Source organism: Leptopilina heterotoma, unplaced genomic scaffold, assembly GCF_015476425.1.
Source record: "Leptopilina heterotoma isolate Lh14 unplaced genomic scaffold, ASM1547642v1 Lhet_44, whole genome shotgun sequence".
Classification (NCBI taxonomy): domain Eukaryota; kingdom Metazoa; phylum Arthropoda; class Insecta; order Hymenoptera; family Figitidae; genus Leptopilina; species Leptopilina heterotoma.
In genome coordinates this window covers 1,330,388-1,346,536 of record NW_025111084.1, presented here as the reverse complement: position 1 = coordinate 1,346,536, position 16,149 = coordinate 1,330,388, and the positions used below count along the sequence as shown (strand labels likewise).

At 20.9% G+C, this 16,149-nt stretch overlaps 1 protein-coding gene across 4 annotated transcripts in view; it reads left to right on the top strand.

Moving 5' to 3' along the window:
• Positions 1–16,149, top strand: part of LOC122506848 (neural-cadherin) — a 227,424-nt gene that overhangs the window by 79,467 nt on the left and 131,808 nt on the right. For 2 of the 4 annotated variants that reach the window (XM_043619212.1, XM_043619209.1), the window contains 4 exons: positions 1,615–1,761; positions 4,570–4,761; positions 6,690–6,695; positions 15,368–15,558. In XM_043619212.1, the coding sequence (XP_043475147.1) occupies positions 1,615–1,761; positions 4,570–4,761; positions 6,690–6,695; positions 15,368–15,558 (536 nt within the window). The remainder of the gene's footprint in view (positions 1–1,614; positions 1,762–4,569; positions 4,762–6,689; positions 6,696–15,367; positions 15,559–16,149) is intronic. The other 2 variants (XM_043619210.1, XM_043619211.1) reach the window with 2 other exon arrangements.

The following is a 16,149-nucleotide window of genomic DNA, read 5'->3' as shown; positions in this document are numbered from 1 at the left end:
GGATTAAAAAAAGGATTTAATTACGAATTATTTCGAAAAAGTTCATTTTTTTCTAACATTTGTAATATTTTTCTCAAAAATTAAATTATTTTTATAAATAATACAATTTTTCTCAGGAATTCAATTATTTTTTCTCAGAAATTCAATTATGTTTAATAAATACAAGTTTAATAAAACTCAATAATCAAATTTTTAATTACATTTATCAACAGGAATGATTATTTTAAAAAGTTAAACAAAATTCTTTGTGTAATTCAATTATTTTCAAATGTTCCAATTAAAATTATTAAAAAAAACATTATTTAAAAAAAAAAAAACCTAAAAAAATTCTTCAAAACAATTTAATTATTTACCAAAAAAATTCAATAATCAAATGTTTAATTTCAATTATTAACAAAGACGATTATTTCGAAAATTTAAAAAAAATTCTTTATAAAATTCAATTACTTTCAAGATTTTTAATTAAAATTATTAAAGAAACTCCACAAAAAAAATTATTTGATTAAAGTAACCAAATAATTTACTACTTTCAATTAAATATTTACTTGAATCAAATAATATTTATTTGTGTAAATTAAATGGTGTTTGCTTTTAATACTGAAATTATTGATTCAAATAAAATTTATTTGATTCAAATAATTTTCCTTTAAGTCAATTAAATTGTATTTATTTCAAATATTGAAATTTTTTATTAAAATAAAATCTATTTGATTGAAATAATTATTTATTTATAATATTTTTAGGGGCATTCAAATATTTATTTGATGCAAGTAAATATTTATTTAATTCCAGTAAATGTTTATTTGATTCAAGTTAATATTTATTGATAATAGACAAGTAATCGATTATTTGAATCAAAAAAATTTTTTTCAGTGCATTATTTTAGAAAAAATTCAAAGAAATTCTTCAAAAGAATTTAATTAATTTTCAAAAATTTGAATTAATTCTTCCAAAGAATTCAATTATTTTCAATATAAAATATTTAATTATTTTATAGCAGAAAAAATTAAAAATTTTGAATTAATTTTTCCAAAGAATTCAGTTATTTTCAAGATAATAATTTTAAAACAGAAAAAATAAAAAATAAAAAATAAAATTAAAATTATTCTTTTATAAAGAAAAATTAGTCAAATTCCTTCCAAGGATCAAAATTTTTTTACTTATTTCAATAAACATTCATTATATATTTAAAGTGTTTTCTGGGATTAATTAAGTGCTTTCGAATCAATTTTTCGATAACTGCTAATGAATAAAAAAAATTGTTTCAACGAAAATTTAAAAAAAACCATAAAAATAGACAAAAATCCAACAAAGCTTTCTCTGAACTACAATTTGACCCAATTGCAGAGTTTAACTAATTATCTGCGAATTAGTCGCTCGGCAAATTTAGATGATTAGTGCATAGAAGAAATTTCTCTCCTGTCCCAATTCGATTCGATATTATTTTACCACAGTAGTTTTTTTTTAGCAGGAAAAGAAACATTTATTGTTTCTGGAAAAACTGAAAAAATTCTAAGAGTAAAGAAAAAAAATTGTCAAAATTAAAAAAAAAAATTCCAAATAATTTGCCAAACGAGTGAATTGGATTGATGACAAAAAATTACTTTTTTTTAGGTATTCGACAGAGAAGGGGATGATGGAAAATTCGTGTCTGTCACTGTGAAAGCAACAGATCAAGGAGAACCGTCTTTGGAAGGTGTTTGTTCCTTCACTGTGGAAATTACAGACGTCAATGACAATCCACCTTTATTCGATCGTCAGGTGAGTGAAAAACGCCAAAAAAACGCGAATAAATAAATAAATCAAATATTCAATTTCAATATTAGAGAAAACAAGATATTATTTTTCTTTTTTTCTCCTATATTACCATATATATTTAATACATATTTACTTCAATAAATCGCTAACTTTATCAGAATATTTATTTCACAATTTATTTGTAAAAAAGAAATCGACAGCTTTTTAAAACCAGATTGACCCACTTTTCACTAACAGATTCTTTTTCCTTTTTACTTCCAACCTTGTCTTTTCAGTGAAAGCAAAAAAAAGAGGTAGAATTAATTCCAAACGAAATTTTAACTTTGGACCAGGGTAGGAAGGAAGTAATTTTTTTTTTAACTTCTTTTTATTTTCATTCAAAATATTCTATAGGAAGACGTTGTCAAAAGATTTTTTTTTCTTTTTATCAATTTTAAAATGAATATTCACTTGTTTTTATTGATTTTTATAGTATAGATGATAAATATGCAATTTGGATATTGCTCTCAAATTATAGACGTTTTCAACTGCAAATTTTTGAAAATCGTTTAGCTGTAAAGCGAAAAAATTTGCATTTTGAAAACATTCCCTTTAGGATGATAAAAAAGAAAAAAAATTTTTATTTCTTTTTTTTAAATTTCAATTCACTTTTACAAATTAATTATTCATTTACTAAATTAATTCATTTTTTTTTCAAATTTTGTAACTTTTAATTTTTATTATTTTTCTAGTTATTCTAATTTTCGTAAGTTTCTAATTAATTTAATTAATTGATTAGCAATTAAGTAGCATAACTACAAATAATTCAAATTTCCGTTGTCATTGTTACTTTAAAAGATTTTCTTTTTAAAATTTAATAAAAATTCTTTATTTTATTAAAAAATATAATTTTTCTAACAGTTTTTCTTCAAATTTAAAAAAAAAATTAAGAATTATTTTCACAAATCGTGTAGAAATCGACAATTATTTTTCAAATTTTAAATTAGAATTCTTCAAAAGTATGATTATAGTTTAAAATAATTTTTAAAAGTAAACAAATAAAATTCATTAAAATATAAAATTTTTTTTCTTCGCAGAAATTCAATTATGTTAAAAAATTTTTAAAAAACTCTCGTCAAAATTTTAATTATCTTTAGAAATAATTAAATTCTTCTCCAAAATTCAATTATTTTCAAAAATTTCAATAAAATTCTTAGCAAAATTTCAATTATTTTCAAAAATTTTCCTTAATACAATAATTTTTAATATTTACTATTTTAATAAAATTTTCCAAGAATTCAATTATTTAAAAAAATAAAATTTTACGCAAACCTTTAATTATTTTCATAAAATAATAAAAATTTCACAGAAATTCAATTATTTACAAATTATTTATAAATTTCTTCGCCATAATTCAATTATTTTCATAAATAATAAAATTTTTACAGGGATTCAATTATTTTCATAAATAATAAAACTTATTATAGAATTTCAATTATTTTTAATATAATTTTGATCGAATTCCTCGAAAAATGTAATTATTATTAAAAATTTTATTAAATTTCGACAAAAAAATTCAATTATTCAATAAATTATTTATTTACATATTTTAATACTTAAATTCTCGTAGAATTTTCTATAAATAAATTTCATTAAAAATGAATTTTAGTTAAATTTTTAGAAAATAATTCAATTAGTTTTATAAATAATAGAATTTTTCAAAGAAATTCAATTATTTTTAATGAAACTTTTCAAAAGAATACAATTATTTTGAAAAATATTAATTAAATTTGATTATTTTCAAGAATTTTAATAAAAATTCGTTGCAAGTAATGAACTATTTTCATAAATAAGAAAATTCTTTACAAGACTTCAATTATTTTAAAATAATGTAATAAAAATTCTTTACAAGAATTTAATAATTTTCCTAAATAATAAAATTCTTCACAGGATTTCAATTATTTTTAATACAATTTAAATAAATTCTTCGAAAAATGTAATTATTTTCGCAAAAATATTCAAAATTTAATTATTTTTTAAAATTCATGCTATAATGCTTTCAATATTCAATTATTGTGTAAAATTTTAACTGAAATTCATTTTTAAACCAATTTTTATTAGAAAATTCTACGAGAATTCAATTATTTAAATACAAATAAAATGTAAATAAATAATTTATTGAATAAATGAATGTTTTTCAAAATTGAATCCTCATAAAGAATTTTATCAACAAATTTTTAAATAATTCAATTATTTTTCGACGAATTTTAATAAAATCTTCAAAAATAATTACATTTTTCGATGAATTCGATTAAAATTGTATCAAAAATAATTGAAATTCCATGATAAGTTTTATTATTCATGCAAAAATAATTGAATCTAGGTAAAAAAATTTATTATTTTTGAAAATAATGTAATGTTTGCTTTAAATTTTATCAACACTTTGTTAAAATAATTGAAATCTTTTGAAAAATTTTATTATAAAATAATAGATAATGAAAATGATTGAATTTGAGGAAAATTTTGGAAAATAATTGAAATATTGCCAAGAATTTTATTAAAATTTTTGAAAATTCAATTTTTTCCAGTACTTTAATAAAAATCTCTGACTATTCTCTAATTTTCCTGACCTATGAGAAACCTGGAAATGTTAAAATATTTTTAATATAAAAAACTTGCAGAATTTTCATGGAAAACTCCACGGAAATTCCATGGAGAAGTTTCATGGAATTTCCAGGGGTTACTTCCAAGGAATATTTCGTCGTGGGTAATAAAAATAATTAGTAAATTTTAATCCATATTTTTGTGACAATAATGTAAATTTTTTCGCAGAGATACGTTGAAAATGTAAAACAAGACGCAAGCATTGGAACAAATATTCTAAGAGTCTCAGCCTCTGACGAGGATGCTGACAACAATGGAGCAATAATGTATTCACTGAGCGCACCATACAACGATCATGGCCTTGATTATTTTGAGATTCAACCAGAATCTGGTTGGATCGTTTTAAAGAAGCCACTGGACGTAAGTTTCAATTTTTCAAAAACATTCATATTTTACTTTTAAAAAACAAAAAAAAAATCTATTAATAATAATATTTAATATTAAGATAACAAATCTCACTAATTTATCTCGCTATATAGAAATATATATTTAAAAAAAAACAGTACATACATATAAATATATATATAATAATATATACATATGCAATTTCTTTAAAAATCGATACCTGAAATACGTCCTTATGAACGAGTCAATCTAACAATTGGTAAAACAATGCAAATTTGTCATTGTAATACACGCTTGTAATATATATTCGCTGGTCTCAGGACACCGCCAAGAGTTAGATGTTGCTATTTCAGGGATCGAGTAGATTTTATATTTTTATTTACAACTTTTTTTTTTTTCTTTTTTCTGGTAGAAGATATTTTATCATATTATAAGTGTACACTTTCTGGCGATATTATAGATATACATTTGTGTTTATTTACATGTTTCAACACAATATATTATATGTATATACATACATATTTATATGTATATATTATTATATAAATATCCGTTTAGTTGCCTAATCGGAAAAAAAATAATACTTGTACTAATACGTTTGACCGATATGATTATTTCCTAATCACTAATATTTGCAACGAAATGAGTTTCTTTTGTACGGCACTTGTATAGAATTTTATTCCCATTGATATGCACAATGTGTTCACTATGGTAATATACTTAGCTATGCCTGATTTCCTCAAACGCTTCAACGTACCTGAATCGATCGACCATTCGGGCCAATAATTTTTTTTTTTTTTATTTAATTATGTCAAAGAAAACAGAAAAAATTGAAAAATTATTTATATATATATATATACAAACAACAGACAACTCATCTCGAGTAAAAAAAGCAGACAGACTCACTCGATGAAGCTGTGTGTCCAAATTCCCAAAAAATGTGCTAATTTCCTATCACTAAAATAAACGGCGGTTTTTTTTAAATTCTTTTTTCTTTGTTTACATTTTAAAAAATTCCTTGTTTTTTGAAATTTGTCAAATTCTGTTTGAAATTGTCAAGTGAAGACTTTTTGAATGTGGACATTTTTTTTTGGGAAAAGTTTTTCGATTTTTTATTTTGGAACAGAAGTTTTTGACATTTTTGAAAATTTTGTTTTGGACTATTTTTTATTTTTAGATGAACTAGTACTATTTACAATTTTAAAAAAAGACGTGAATTCAAAAAACCTTTTTTTAACCAAATAATAATTGTTAATAAAAATTTTTAAATTGAAGTAATCACTAATAAAAATTAACAATAATAATTATTAATAATTATTAATAATTATTAATAATTTTACTAATAATATTAAAATCGTTTCTAATTTTTATCCGTCCTAGTTAAAAAAAAATACATAAACAATTTTTTGATAAAAACCTAATTAAAAAAACAATTAACAATTATTTTTTACACCAAAATGAAAAATCGAACAACTCATTCTTTTAAAACAAAAAAATCTCTCTACAATATTCAAAAAAAAAATTTCTACCACCAATTCTCATTCGAATTTGACAAAAAAAAATCACAATTTCCACAAATGAAGAGAAAAATTAAGGAAAACTCCCAAAAACAACCAAAATTCAACATTATGGTACGTGTACGGTTCGAATATAGGATCGTCGATCTAAAAAAAAAACATGTGCACACTAATTTTTTTTTCCTCTCTCTAATATAATCAGTAATTTTTTTTTCCCTATTCTTCAGCATAATCATAATTAATAATAAAATCTTTCTTGTGCCCAAAAGTCCCTAATAGCTATTTTAAAAATAATAATTAACAAAAGAAAAAAGCAAACACAGTCGATTATTAATGAAATTCTTAATCAAGACTTAATAGCTTCGTAAGCAGAACTAATTGTGAATTTTTGCAAAATGGAAGTGATGTTTTTTTTTGAACTTCCAGGAGCAGGTGGGAACGACTATTTTTGAGCCCCATTACGGTGTACACCGACTTCTACGCATTTTGTGGTGCATCAGACATAAACAATTTTTTGAACATGCTTGCATAATTTTTATATTGAATGTATTTTTCAAGTCTTTACAGGAACGGATTCTAGCTCGCGCTCTCCTTTTTTTCCTCTTTAATTCTTTATTACTTTACTTTTTTTCCTCTTTTTCTTATTTTATTAATAAAACAAAAATTTCTCTTTTCATTCAAATACTTTTCTCTTTGTTTCTGATTTCATCTTTCGTTTTTGTAAAATGTTTTCTTTTGTCACGAAATACCTTTTCAGTTTTCTTCTCATTTTTTTTTCTTTTCTATAAAATATATATTTTTTGCTATCCCTCGAGTCCATTTGAAAGTATTACACGAAAAATTTATACAATATTTCGATAATCTTTTTTCTAAAAAAATTTAACTGTTTATAAATTAATGAATAACATTACTACTATTATTAAATAATAATAATAATAAAAAACAAGACAAAAATAAATAAGTAAAACAAAAATAAATAGATAATAAATTTAAAGCAATTTGCTCATCAATTTTATTAATTAAAATTAAATTTAATTAAATATTAAAAACAAATTAATGAAACACCAACTTTTTAATAATTTGATATTTAAAAAAAAAGTTTAAAGTTTAAATTAAAAAATTTTAAATAGAAACTTGAAATAATTGAAATAAGAAAATAAACTGTCAATCTAAACAAATTTTTCTTATATATTCTTTGTATTTCAAATTTATTTTATTTCAAGTTTAAAAGAAAAATTCGTAAATGTCCTTATTTTGAAAGCAATATTTTTTAAAAAAGTATTTTTACAGAAAATATTGAATAAAATAAAAAAAATTTCTTTTTATTTCTATAAAAAATATTTTTAATACAAAAGAGATCAAAAATACAAAGTAAAGAAAAATTTAGTCAAAAATTTCTTTTTCAAATTAAAAATTTTATTTTGACAATAATACGTGGTGAAAAAATAATTTACGAAATTTTAGAATGTTTAAATTACGTTTTTAATTTTTATTACAGTCAGAGTAATTTTTAGGAAAAGATTTATAATAAAAAAATATTTCCTTCATTCGAACGTTTCGAATTTTTAAAGTTTTATTTTTAATGTAAAATATTTTTTTTAACTTGTCGATTAAATTTCAACATAAAAGAAATTTTACATTAAAAAGAGTCTCAATATAAAAAAAAATTTAAATTAAAAAAATGAATATTTTAAATAAAAATTTGAATATAAAAAATTAATGTTTCAAATGAAAATTTCAATACAAAAAATCAATGATTGAGACTCAAAGTTCAAAATTAAATATTTATTCATTTGCAAAGTAAATAAAAATAAAATACAATAAATTGACTATTAAAAAATGAAATATTTAGAATTTCGACTAATTTTTTTAAAAAGAGCATTAAAAAATTAAAATAACACGAAGCAAAAAAAATTGCCAAGGAAATGAAAATTAGTCCCATGTTTATTTACAAAATAAATAAATATCTCATAATAATTAAATTTTGAATTAAAAAATGAAAAAATATAAAAACAAAAAAAGAATTGAAAATCCGAACAAAATAATTTAGAAATTTTTTAAATTGTTTCTGTTAAATTGTTAAATAATTTAAAATTTATTGTTAAGTACTTTGTACGAAAAAGCTTTGTTAAACAAATTTTAAAAATATACAAAGAAAATTTTTGAAACATATAAAATTGTTAAGAAAATTTTCAAAATAGGAAAAAAATTTTAAAATTTATAAAATTGTTAAAATAATTTAGAAAATAGGAACAAAGTTTTAAAATTTATAAAATTGTTAAAAAAAATTTTCAAAAAGGAGCAAATTTTTAAAATTTATAAAATTATTAAGAAACAAAGAAACAATTTTATTTTTGTAAATAAACAATTTAAAAACTACGAAGAAAATTTTAAAAATATATAAAATTGTAAAGAAAATCATAAACAATTTAAAAAAATTCAAAGAAAATTTTCGAAATAAATAAAATTGTTAAAAAAATTGTATTAATTTTGAGTGTAATATTTTATAACAGTTTTTTCTTCAGAAAACTGCCAATTGGACTCTTATCCCTTTCTTTTTCAATTAAATATTATTTCCAAATTTAAAAAAAAAACAAATTTTAATTTTCTAACGAGAGCAAGTGCGCATAGCCCGTAAGAAACTGTCCGTTTTGTGACATTTTTTCTTCTGTGATTGGGGCAGCATACACTGTCAAAAATTTTAAAAAGAAAACAACCAAAAACAAATTACGTAACGTCCACCGGGTATTTCCTGTTTTTATTCATCATTTTTTTTCCTCAAATTTCGTTATACAAAAACGAATTTCAACAAACAACAACAACAGAAAAAAATGGGGTCGTCAGAATTACTTTTTTTTTTTGCCCATAACAACAGAAAAAAGATTCTTTTTATTCTTAAAAAAATTTAGCCTCCCCCCTTCTCCTCGATTTCTCTATATTTCAAAGAAAAAAAAAGAAAAAAAATTTAAAAAGAAAACAAAAAAAAAACAAAAACCATTCTCTCTCTTCCTAAAATAACTTTCCTTAAAACCGCCTATATATTCTTTAACGCATTCTGCTTGCATGCAAATGCCTGCCATTGGTTGATTTCGTAAAAAGACTAATTTTTGATCTTCTTTATATTGTTTATGTTTGTGTTTATTGCACCATTTACTTTCTTCGGATTTGATGAAACAAAAAAGGGCTTTTTTACAGTAAGTAGGAACCTTTTTGTGTTTCACCTCTGCTCAAGGCGATATTTCAAATTGTATACAAAATATTCACAAAAAAAAGAAAGAGAAAATTCTTTACATAACGCTCATTACTAATTTCATGAGCGTCTTCTTTCAGTTTCACGCCCAAAAAAAGAATTTTTTTTGTTTTATACTCTACTTGCTTTTCATTTCTGTAATTCCTTTATTTTTATTTTATTTTTTTTTCATTTTCTTTTTTCTCGCTGTGAAATGTACAATTTTTTTTATTTATTCTTCAAGTTTCATAAACATTTAAAAAAATATTCTTTCTACTCAAAATACTTATTAGAAAGTTCAAAATTAATTTTTCGAATTGAAAATAATTTTCAATTCAAAAATATTTTTATTCATTCTTTTCATTTACTTATTTTTTATGTACAAATAGTTTTTAATTTTATTTTTTACTTTTCTTGTTTTTCATTTTTTTATTTCTTTATTTTATTACTTTTTATAATTACTATATTATTATATCTATTTATTTGTTTGCTACCAAAATTATTATTATTATTATTATTATTATTATTATTATTATTATTATTATTATTATTATTATTATTATTATTTTCATTTTTATTTTTATTTTTATTATTATAGTTGTTCTTATTATAATTTCTATTTTTATTATTAATATAATTATTACTCTTATATATATTAAAAATTTCACATCTAAATTGAATAAATAAATAAATAAAAAATTTAAAGTGCAATAAATGTTACTATTTCATATTTATTTAATTAATTCGTTAATGAATTCAAGAAAATTCTATATTGCAAAAAAAAATAAATAAATAGAAATTTCGAAAGATGAGTAAATTATTATAAAATAATGATAATGAGAAAAATAAAATATAGAGAAATAAAATAATTAACGAAATAAAAATGTTTGAAAATATTTTTCAAAAAGATTTATTATTTATAAAAATTGTTTATTTATGAAATAAAAAATTAATTTATAATATTTTTTCAAAAATGCCCTTAAAAATTTTTATCTGGATAACTATCAATTTTTTGAAAAAATTTAGTAAAGAAAAATTTAAAGTGTAAATAATAATTTTCAAATTTTAAAAATTCTTCCCTTTGAAAATTAAAGTAAAATATAAATAAAAATGTCAATAAAAAATCAAAAAAATATCAAAAAAGAATATTAACAAAAATATCCAAAAAAAAAAATGTCAAAAAGAATATAAAAAGAAAATTTCCAAAAATATTAAAATCAATATCAATAATAACAATATCAATCAAAATAAAAATCAAATAAGAATAATATAAAAGTAGAAATAAAAATTGAAATAGAAGTAGTTATAAAAGTAGAATGAAAATGAAATGAAAATGAAAATAAAATTAAAATAAAAATTAAATTAAATTAAATTAAATTAAATTAAAATTAAATTAAAGTAAAATTAAAGTAAAATTAAAATAAAATTATCATAAAATTAAATTAGAAATAAAACTAGAAATAGAAATAAAACAGACATAAAATAAAAATGAAAAAGGAATAAAAGAAGAATAAAATAAACTGAAATAGAAATAAATTAAAAATGAAGTAAAAAATAAAATAAAAGTAAAAAAAAATCAAAATGAAAGTAGAATAAAAATAAAAATGGAATTTTGTCAAAATTGTACATTACACAGACCTCTTTTACTTTGTACTATTTCCCCCCCCTCCACTACTTTTGTAAAGCTTTTGTGTTCTCTTTGTTTGTGAGTTTGTTTTTTGAATTATCATTTGAATTCCTAATTATCTAACAATTATTTTTTTTTTTTGGTTGATTTTTCTTGACTTTTCCTTAATTTTATAAAAAAAAAAATAACTTGTTGTACATATTATTATACACATGAGTTTTTAAGTTATTTTTATTATGTTCTGAGTCGGGTTTGGGTACTGGACGATAAACAAATGACATTTATCACAATATTACAAGCAAAAAATAAATAAAAAAAACACAAAGTTTTTTCTCACAAGTAGTAATTTTTTAAAATTTTGCTTTAATAATTTTTCTCTTTAAATTATTGTCTGATAACACACAGATTTGAGTGTTTCAGAACCAACTAGGTCCGCAGTTTCGTCGTCCAGGTACCTAATCGGACTCTTGTACTCCTTGCGATAAAAAAAATTATTGGGAGTAGTATATATGAGGATTCAGAGCTGCCAATCAACTGTCGTCTCAATCAAACTGTCATTTTAGATATTTTTTTTATTTTTTTTTTTTTTGAAATTTATTTTTAATCTTCAATTCACACTTGAGAGTACTTCTACTTTTTATTTAACATTTTTATTAAAAAATGAGAATGTAAAAATTGTATAAAAAAAAAATTTAATTATAAAAAAATCAAAATTCTTTAATTCTAATCTAAATTTTCATATTTCTAAACGAAAAAAAATTCTTTTGCTTTTAAACTAAATTATTTGGAGGTAAAACTAAAATTAATACAAATAAAATAGAATAACTAAAATATTTAAATATGTACAAAAATTGCAAATTTTGAAATATTAATTTAATTTCCAAATTTTTTGAGATTGATTGAAGCTTTGTTGTTGAAAAAAAATATTTTTTTGCCCAATAAGTTTTTTTCCGCAAGGATATCTCTCCAATCTTTTATTATTTTTCTGTACAATTTGAGTTCGAAATCAGTTTGTAAAAAAAGAAAGAAAAGAGCAAAATTATGTTGTACAAAATGTATCAAACAAAATTGTAAAATTCAGTTGTAAAGATAGAGTTAATTATTTGAGTTCTTAAAGTTTAATTTGAGTTTGGAAAGTTTAAATTGAGTTTATGAACAGAGCTGCCAGAACGCCGTGAGCTTAAGTTTGCGTCATGCGTTTTTTTCTATTTTCCCGAGACTAATATAAGTTTTAACGAGACTTAAATTGCAAAATAGACTATTTGATAATATCAGTTTTTCGAGAAAAAGAAACTTTTTTGGTTTCGTTTTCTTTTGTTTATCTTCAATTTTCCTCATTTGTTTATTGCTTCCAATAAAAATTAAATAAAAAAAGTTTAAAAATTATATTCACTGTTCCATATTTTCTATTTTTTGTATCTTTTTAATATTACAATTAAAATAGAACTTTTATTATTAAATTAGTACAAAAAATTATGCAAAAAAAAAATAAAAAAATATTAAAGAACTTCATTTACTTGTTTATTTCTTTATTTATTAATTAATTATTAGTAAATAATAATTAAGAAAATTTACAAAATATTTAATATTTAATTTTATATACTCAACAACAAAAATTACTTTATTATTAAATAATTAAGTTTTAATTAATAAACTTAAAAAATAAATTTTTAATTTGAATTACAATTAAAACACAGTTATAATTATATTCAAAATTTTATTAATAAATAATAATATTAGTTAATAAAATATCAAATCAAACTCCTTTGTATGAATTCTATTAAATATCCATAAACGAACATAAAAAATACTTTAAAAACTTCTGAATTCAAAAAAAATTTTATAAAGCCATGTTATTAAAAAACAATATCTTAATTATTAATAATAACAAATATTAATAAATATTAATAAATAAATAAGTAAATATTAATTAATAAATAATAAATAACAAATAAATTACCTTAAATTATGAAAAATAGTCATTTAAATTTTATTAAATAGAAATTAATGTTTCTAACTAAATAATTAATCAATTAAATAATTCATTAATTAGTAATTTCATTAATTTGTAAAAACTAATTAGTTGGAAAAAAAACTTGACGCAAACTCAAAATTTGGCTGCTCCGATTGTTAGAAAGTTATTTCTTTTTTTTTTTTAAAAAATTTATTATTTTGAATCGTATTTAATTTACACGAAATAATTTTACAATTTTTTTAATTATAATTTTAATTATAAAGTTTGTAATATAAATTTTTAATTTTTTTCTTTAAATTTAAGTTTTTCAATTTATAATTTGTTTTTCAAAAATCAAACTTGAGTAGGTGACATCAAAATTTAATTTCGAATGATAAATTCTATTTTAAAATCATAAAAAAAAGATTTAATAACAAAAAGTTTGAATTTTTCAATTTGAAATTAAAATAAGGAGACTACAAAAATTTTTTTGTTTATAATTATAAAATTAAAGCAATTTACTAATGACATTTTGAGCCATTAAAGAGCAGTTTGATCAAGTAACGTATAATATTACTCATTAAAATTCATTTTGAGCTAATGAGGAAATTCAAAAAATTATTTATAACATTTTGAGTGAAATTTATTTTCTCTACTTGTCATTTTGAGCTTAAAAAGAATAAAAATTGAGTCTACAGGTCATTTTGAGCCAATAGAGTAAAAATTGAGTCTTTTAATGTTTCTTTGAGTTTATAAAGATAATTTTGAGTCATAAAATACGAAAAATGTTTTTGAGCCAATAAATAAGTGTCAATTTGAATCAATAAAGAGCAATTATAATTCGTAAGGTAACATTTTACTTTTTAGACTCCGTTTTGAGCTAATGAACTTAATTTAAAGTCTCTAAAGATTATTTTGAATATTTAAATTTAAATTTAATTTAAATTCTTTTAATGGACATTTTGAGTCTATTATGGGCAATTTGAGTTCGTAACGTAAATTTTTATTGTCTAAAGTTTATTTTGAGCTAACAAAGTTTATTTGGTAATTAATGATTATTTTGAGCATTCAGAATAAAACTTTTTTTTTCTTACGGTTATTTTGAACCAAGAAATTAAAAAAATTTGACTCTATTAGATCATTTTGAGTCTTAATTTGGAAAATTATTCTTCAAAATCAAAAATAAACATTTTGAGTCTATCACAAAGCAATTTAAATTCCTAGCTAAAATTTCTAAAATTAATTTCGTGGTTATTTACCTAAATTTACAATCTTCGAAAATTATTTTGAACATTTACAGCAAAAAATATTTTCCCAAATGTCATTTTGAGCTAATAATAATTGAAAAAATTTGAGTTAATTTGAGTCTGAAGATAAAAAAATAATTATTTTTTCAAGTCTTCTTGAGTTTATAAAATAAATTTTGAGTCTTAAATAAAAAAATTGTTTTCTTCTAATGTTTATTTTGAGTCTCTAAGAGTCAATTTGAGTAAAAATTAATCTCTCAATTTGAGCCTTAAATTCTAAATCAAACTTTTGATTATAATTTTTATATAAAAAAAAATAAAATACGAAAAATTCTAAATATTCAAAGTAATCTTTAGAGACTTTAAATTTACTTTCTTAGCTCAAAACGAAATTTAAAAAGTAAAATGTTACCTTACGAGGTTTAATTGCCCTTTATTGACTCAAGAACGTTTTTTCTTTTTGTAATTATTCATTATATTTTTGATATTATAATTTTTTTTAGTAAAAAATAAAAAACTAGTTTCCAGATTACTATTTATTACATTTTTGACATAATAATTTTTAAAAGTTATTTTTTTCGTAAAAAGTAAAAAAATAATCTCCATATTACTATTTATTATATTTTCGAGATTATAATTTTTAAAAAGTATTTTTTTTGTAAAAAGTAAAAATAAGACTAGAGTCTCCATATTTCAAATTGCATTATTCAAACCTATAAAGTAAATTTCAAAGAAAGTAAAAAAAAAAATAAATATAAATTAAAATCATATTTTCTCCATGTAAAATTCTCAACTAGTCAAAATTTAAAAATCAAAATTTTCAATTAACCAAAAAATTCAAAATTCAAAATTATTTCCATATCGGAAGTAAATAGATTTTGTCTAGCATCGCGGATCTGTCACTATCTCATGAACTCTTGTCATATATATATTTTAATTTCTTTCTTAAAAAACAAAAAAAAAAAAAAAAAATTTGATTTTGATCGTAAACGATTGTACAGTGTCCCAAAGTGTCCTGTAACTTGACGGCCCATATTTTGCCAATAGCAAGACAGGTATCACCTGAGAGTACGTGCCTCCGACAGAGGGAAACCACCCTCGCACGCTGACGTGGACGTTGAGTTAATCGTCGTAGACAGAAACAGTAACCCTCCTAAGTGGGATATGAACGTATACGGCCCCATTCACATCAAAGAAAATGTCACAGTGGGTACTAAGGTGACGTCGGTGAAAGCCAGGTTTGTATGTCACGACATCACCAAAAAAAAAAAGAAAAAAAAAAAGACATGTCGTGCCAAGCCATGCTCTGTTGATCTTCAACACACCATTTTTTAATCACCCCCCTCCCCCACTCTCTTTTTTCGCATTTATAAATATTTACATTTTTAAATATGTATTATAAACTAGTCGTAAAATAATTTTTAATACATTTTTTTCGCCTATCATTACAACATTGAACTCACATGTATACATTGTTCACAGATATTGCAATTATGAGTTCTAAAAATGCGTAAAACTTAAACTATTTTTTAAAGAATTTTAACAATTTTCTTAGAAAAGAAATATTCAAGAAATATTCTAGAATTCTGGAAAATATTCTAGAGAATTCTAAACAATTTCTTTCTTTTTTCAGTAGCGTTCGGAATAGCGTCACTTATTCATACAAAGCGCCTGAGTTGATTGGTTCCGCAGCGTAAGAGTGGGAGGTGGCGTCATTCCCCCACTCCGACGTTGCGCGCGCAGCCAAAAGAAAGGCGCACCAATCAACGGCTCTACTTGTCAACTAACTGAAGTTATCAATTGAGTTTTAAATTTTCGTGTATTAAACT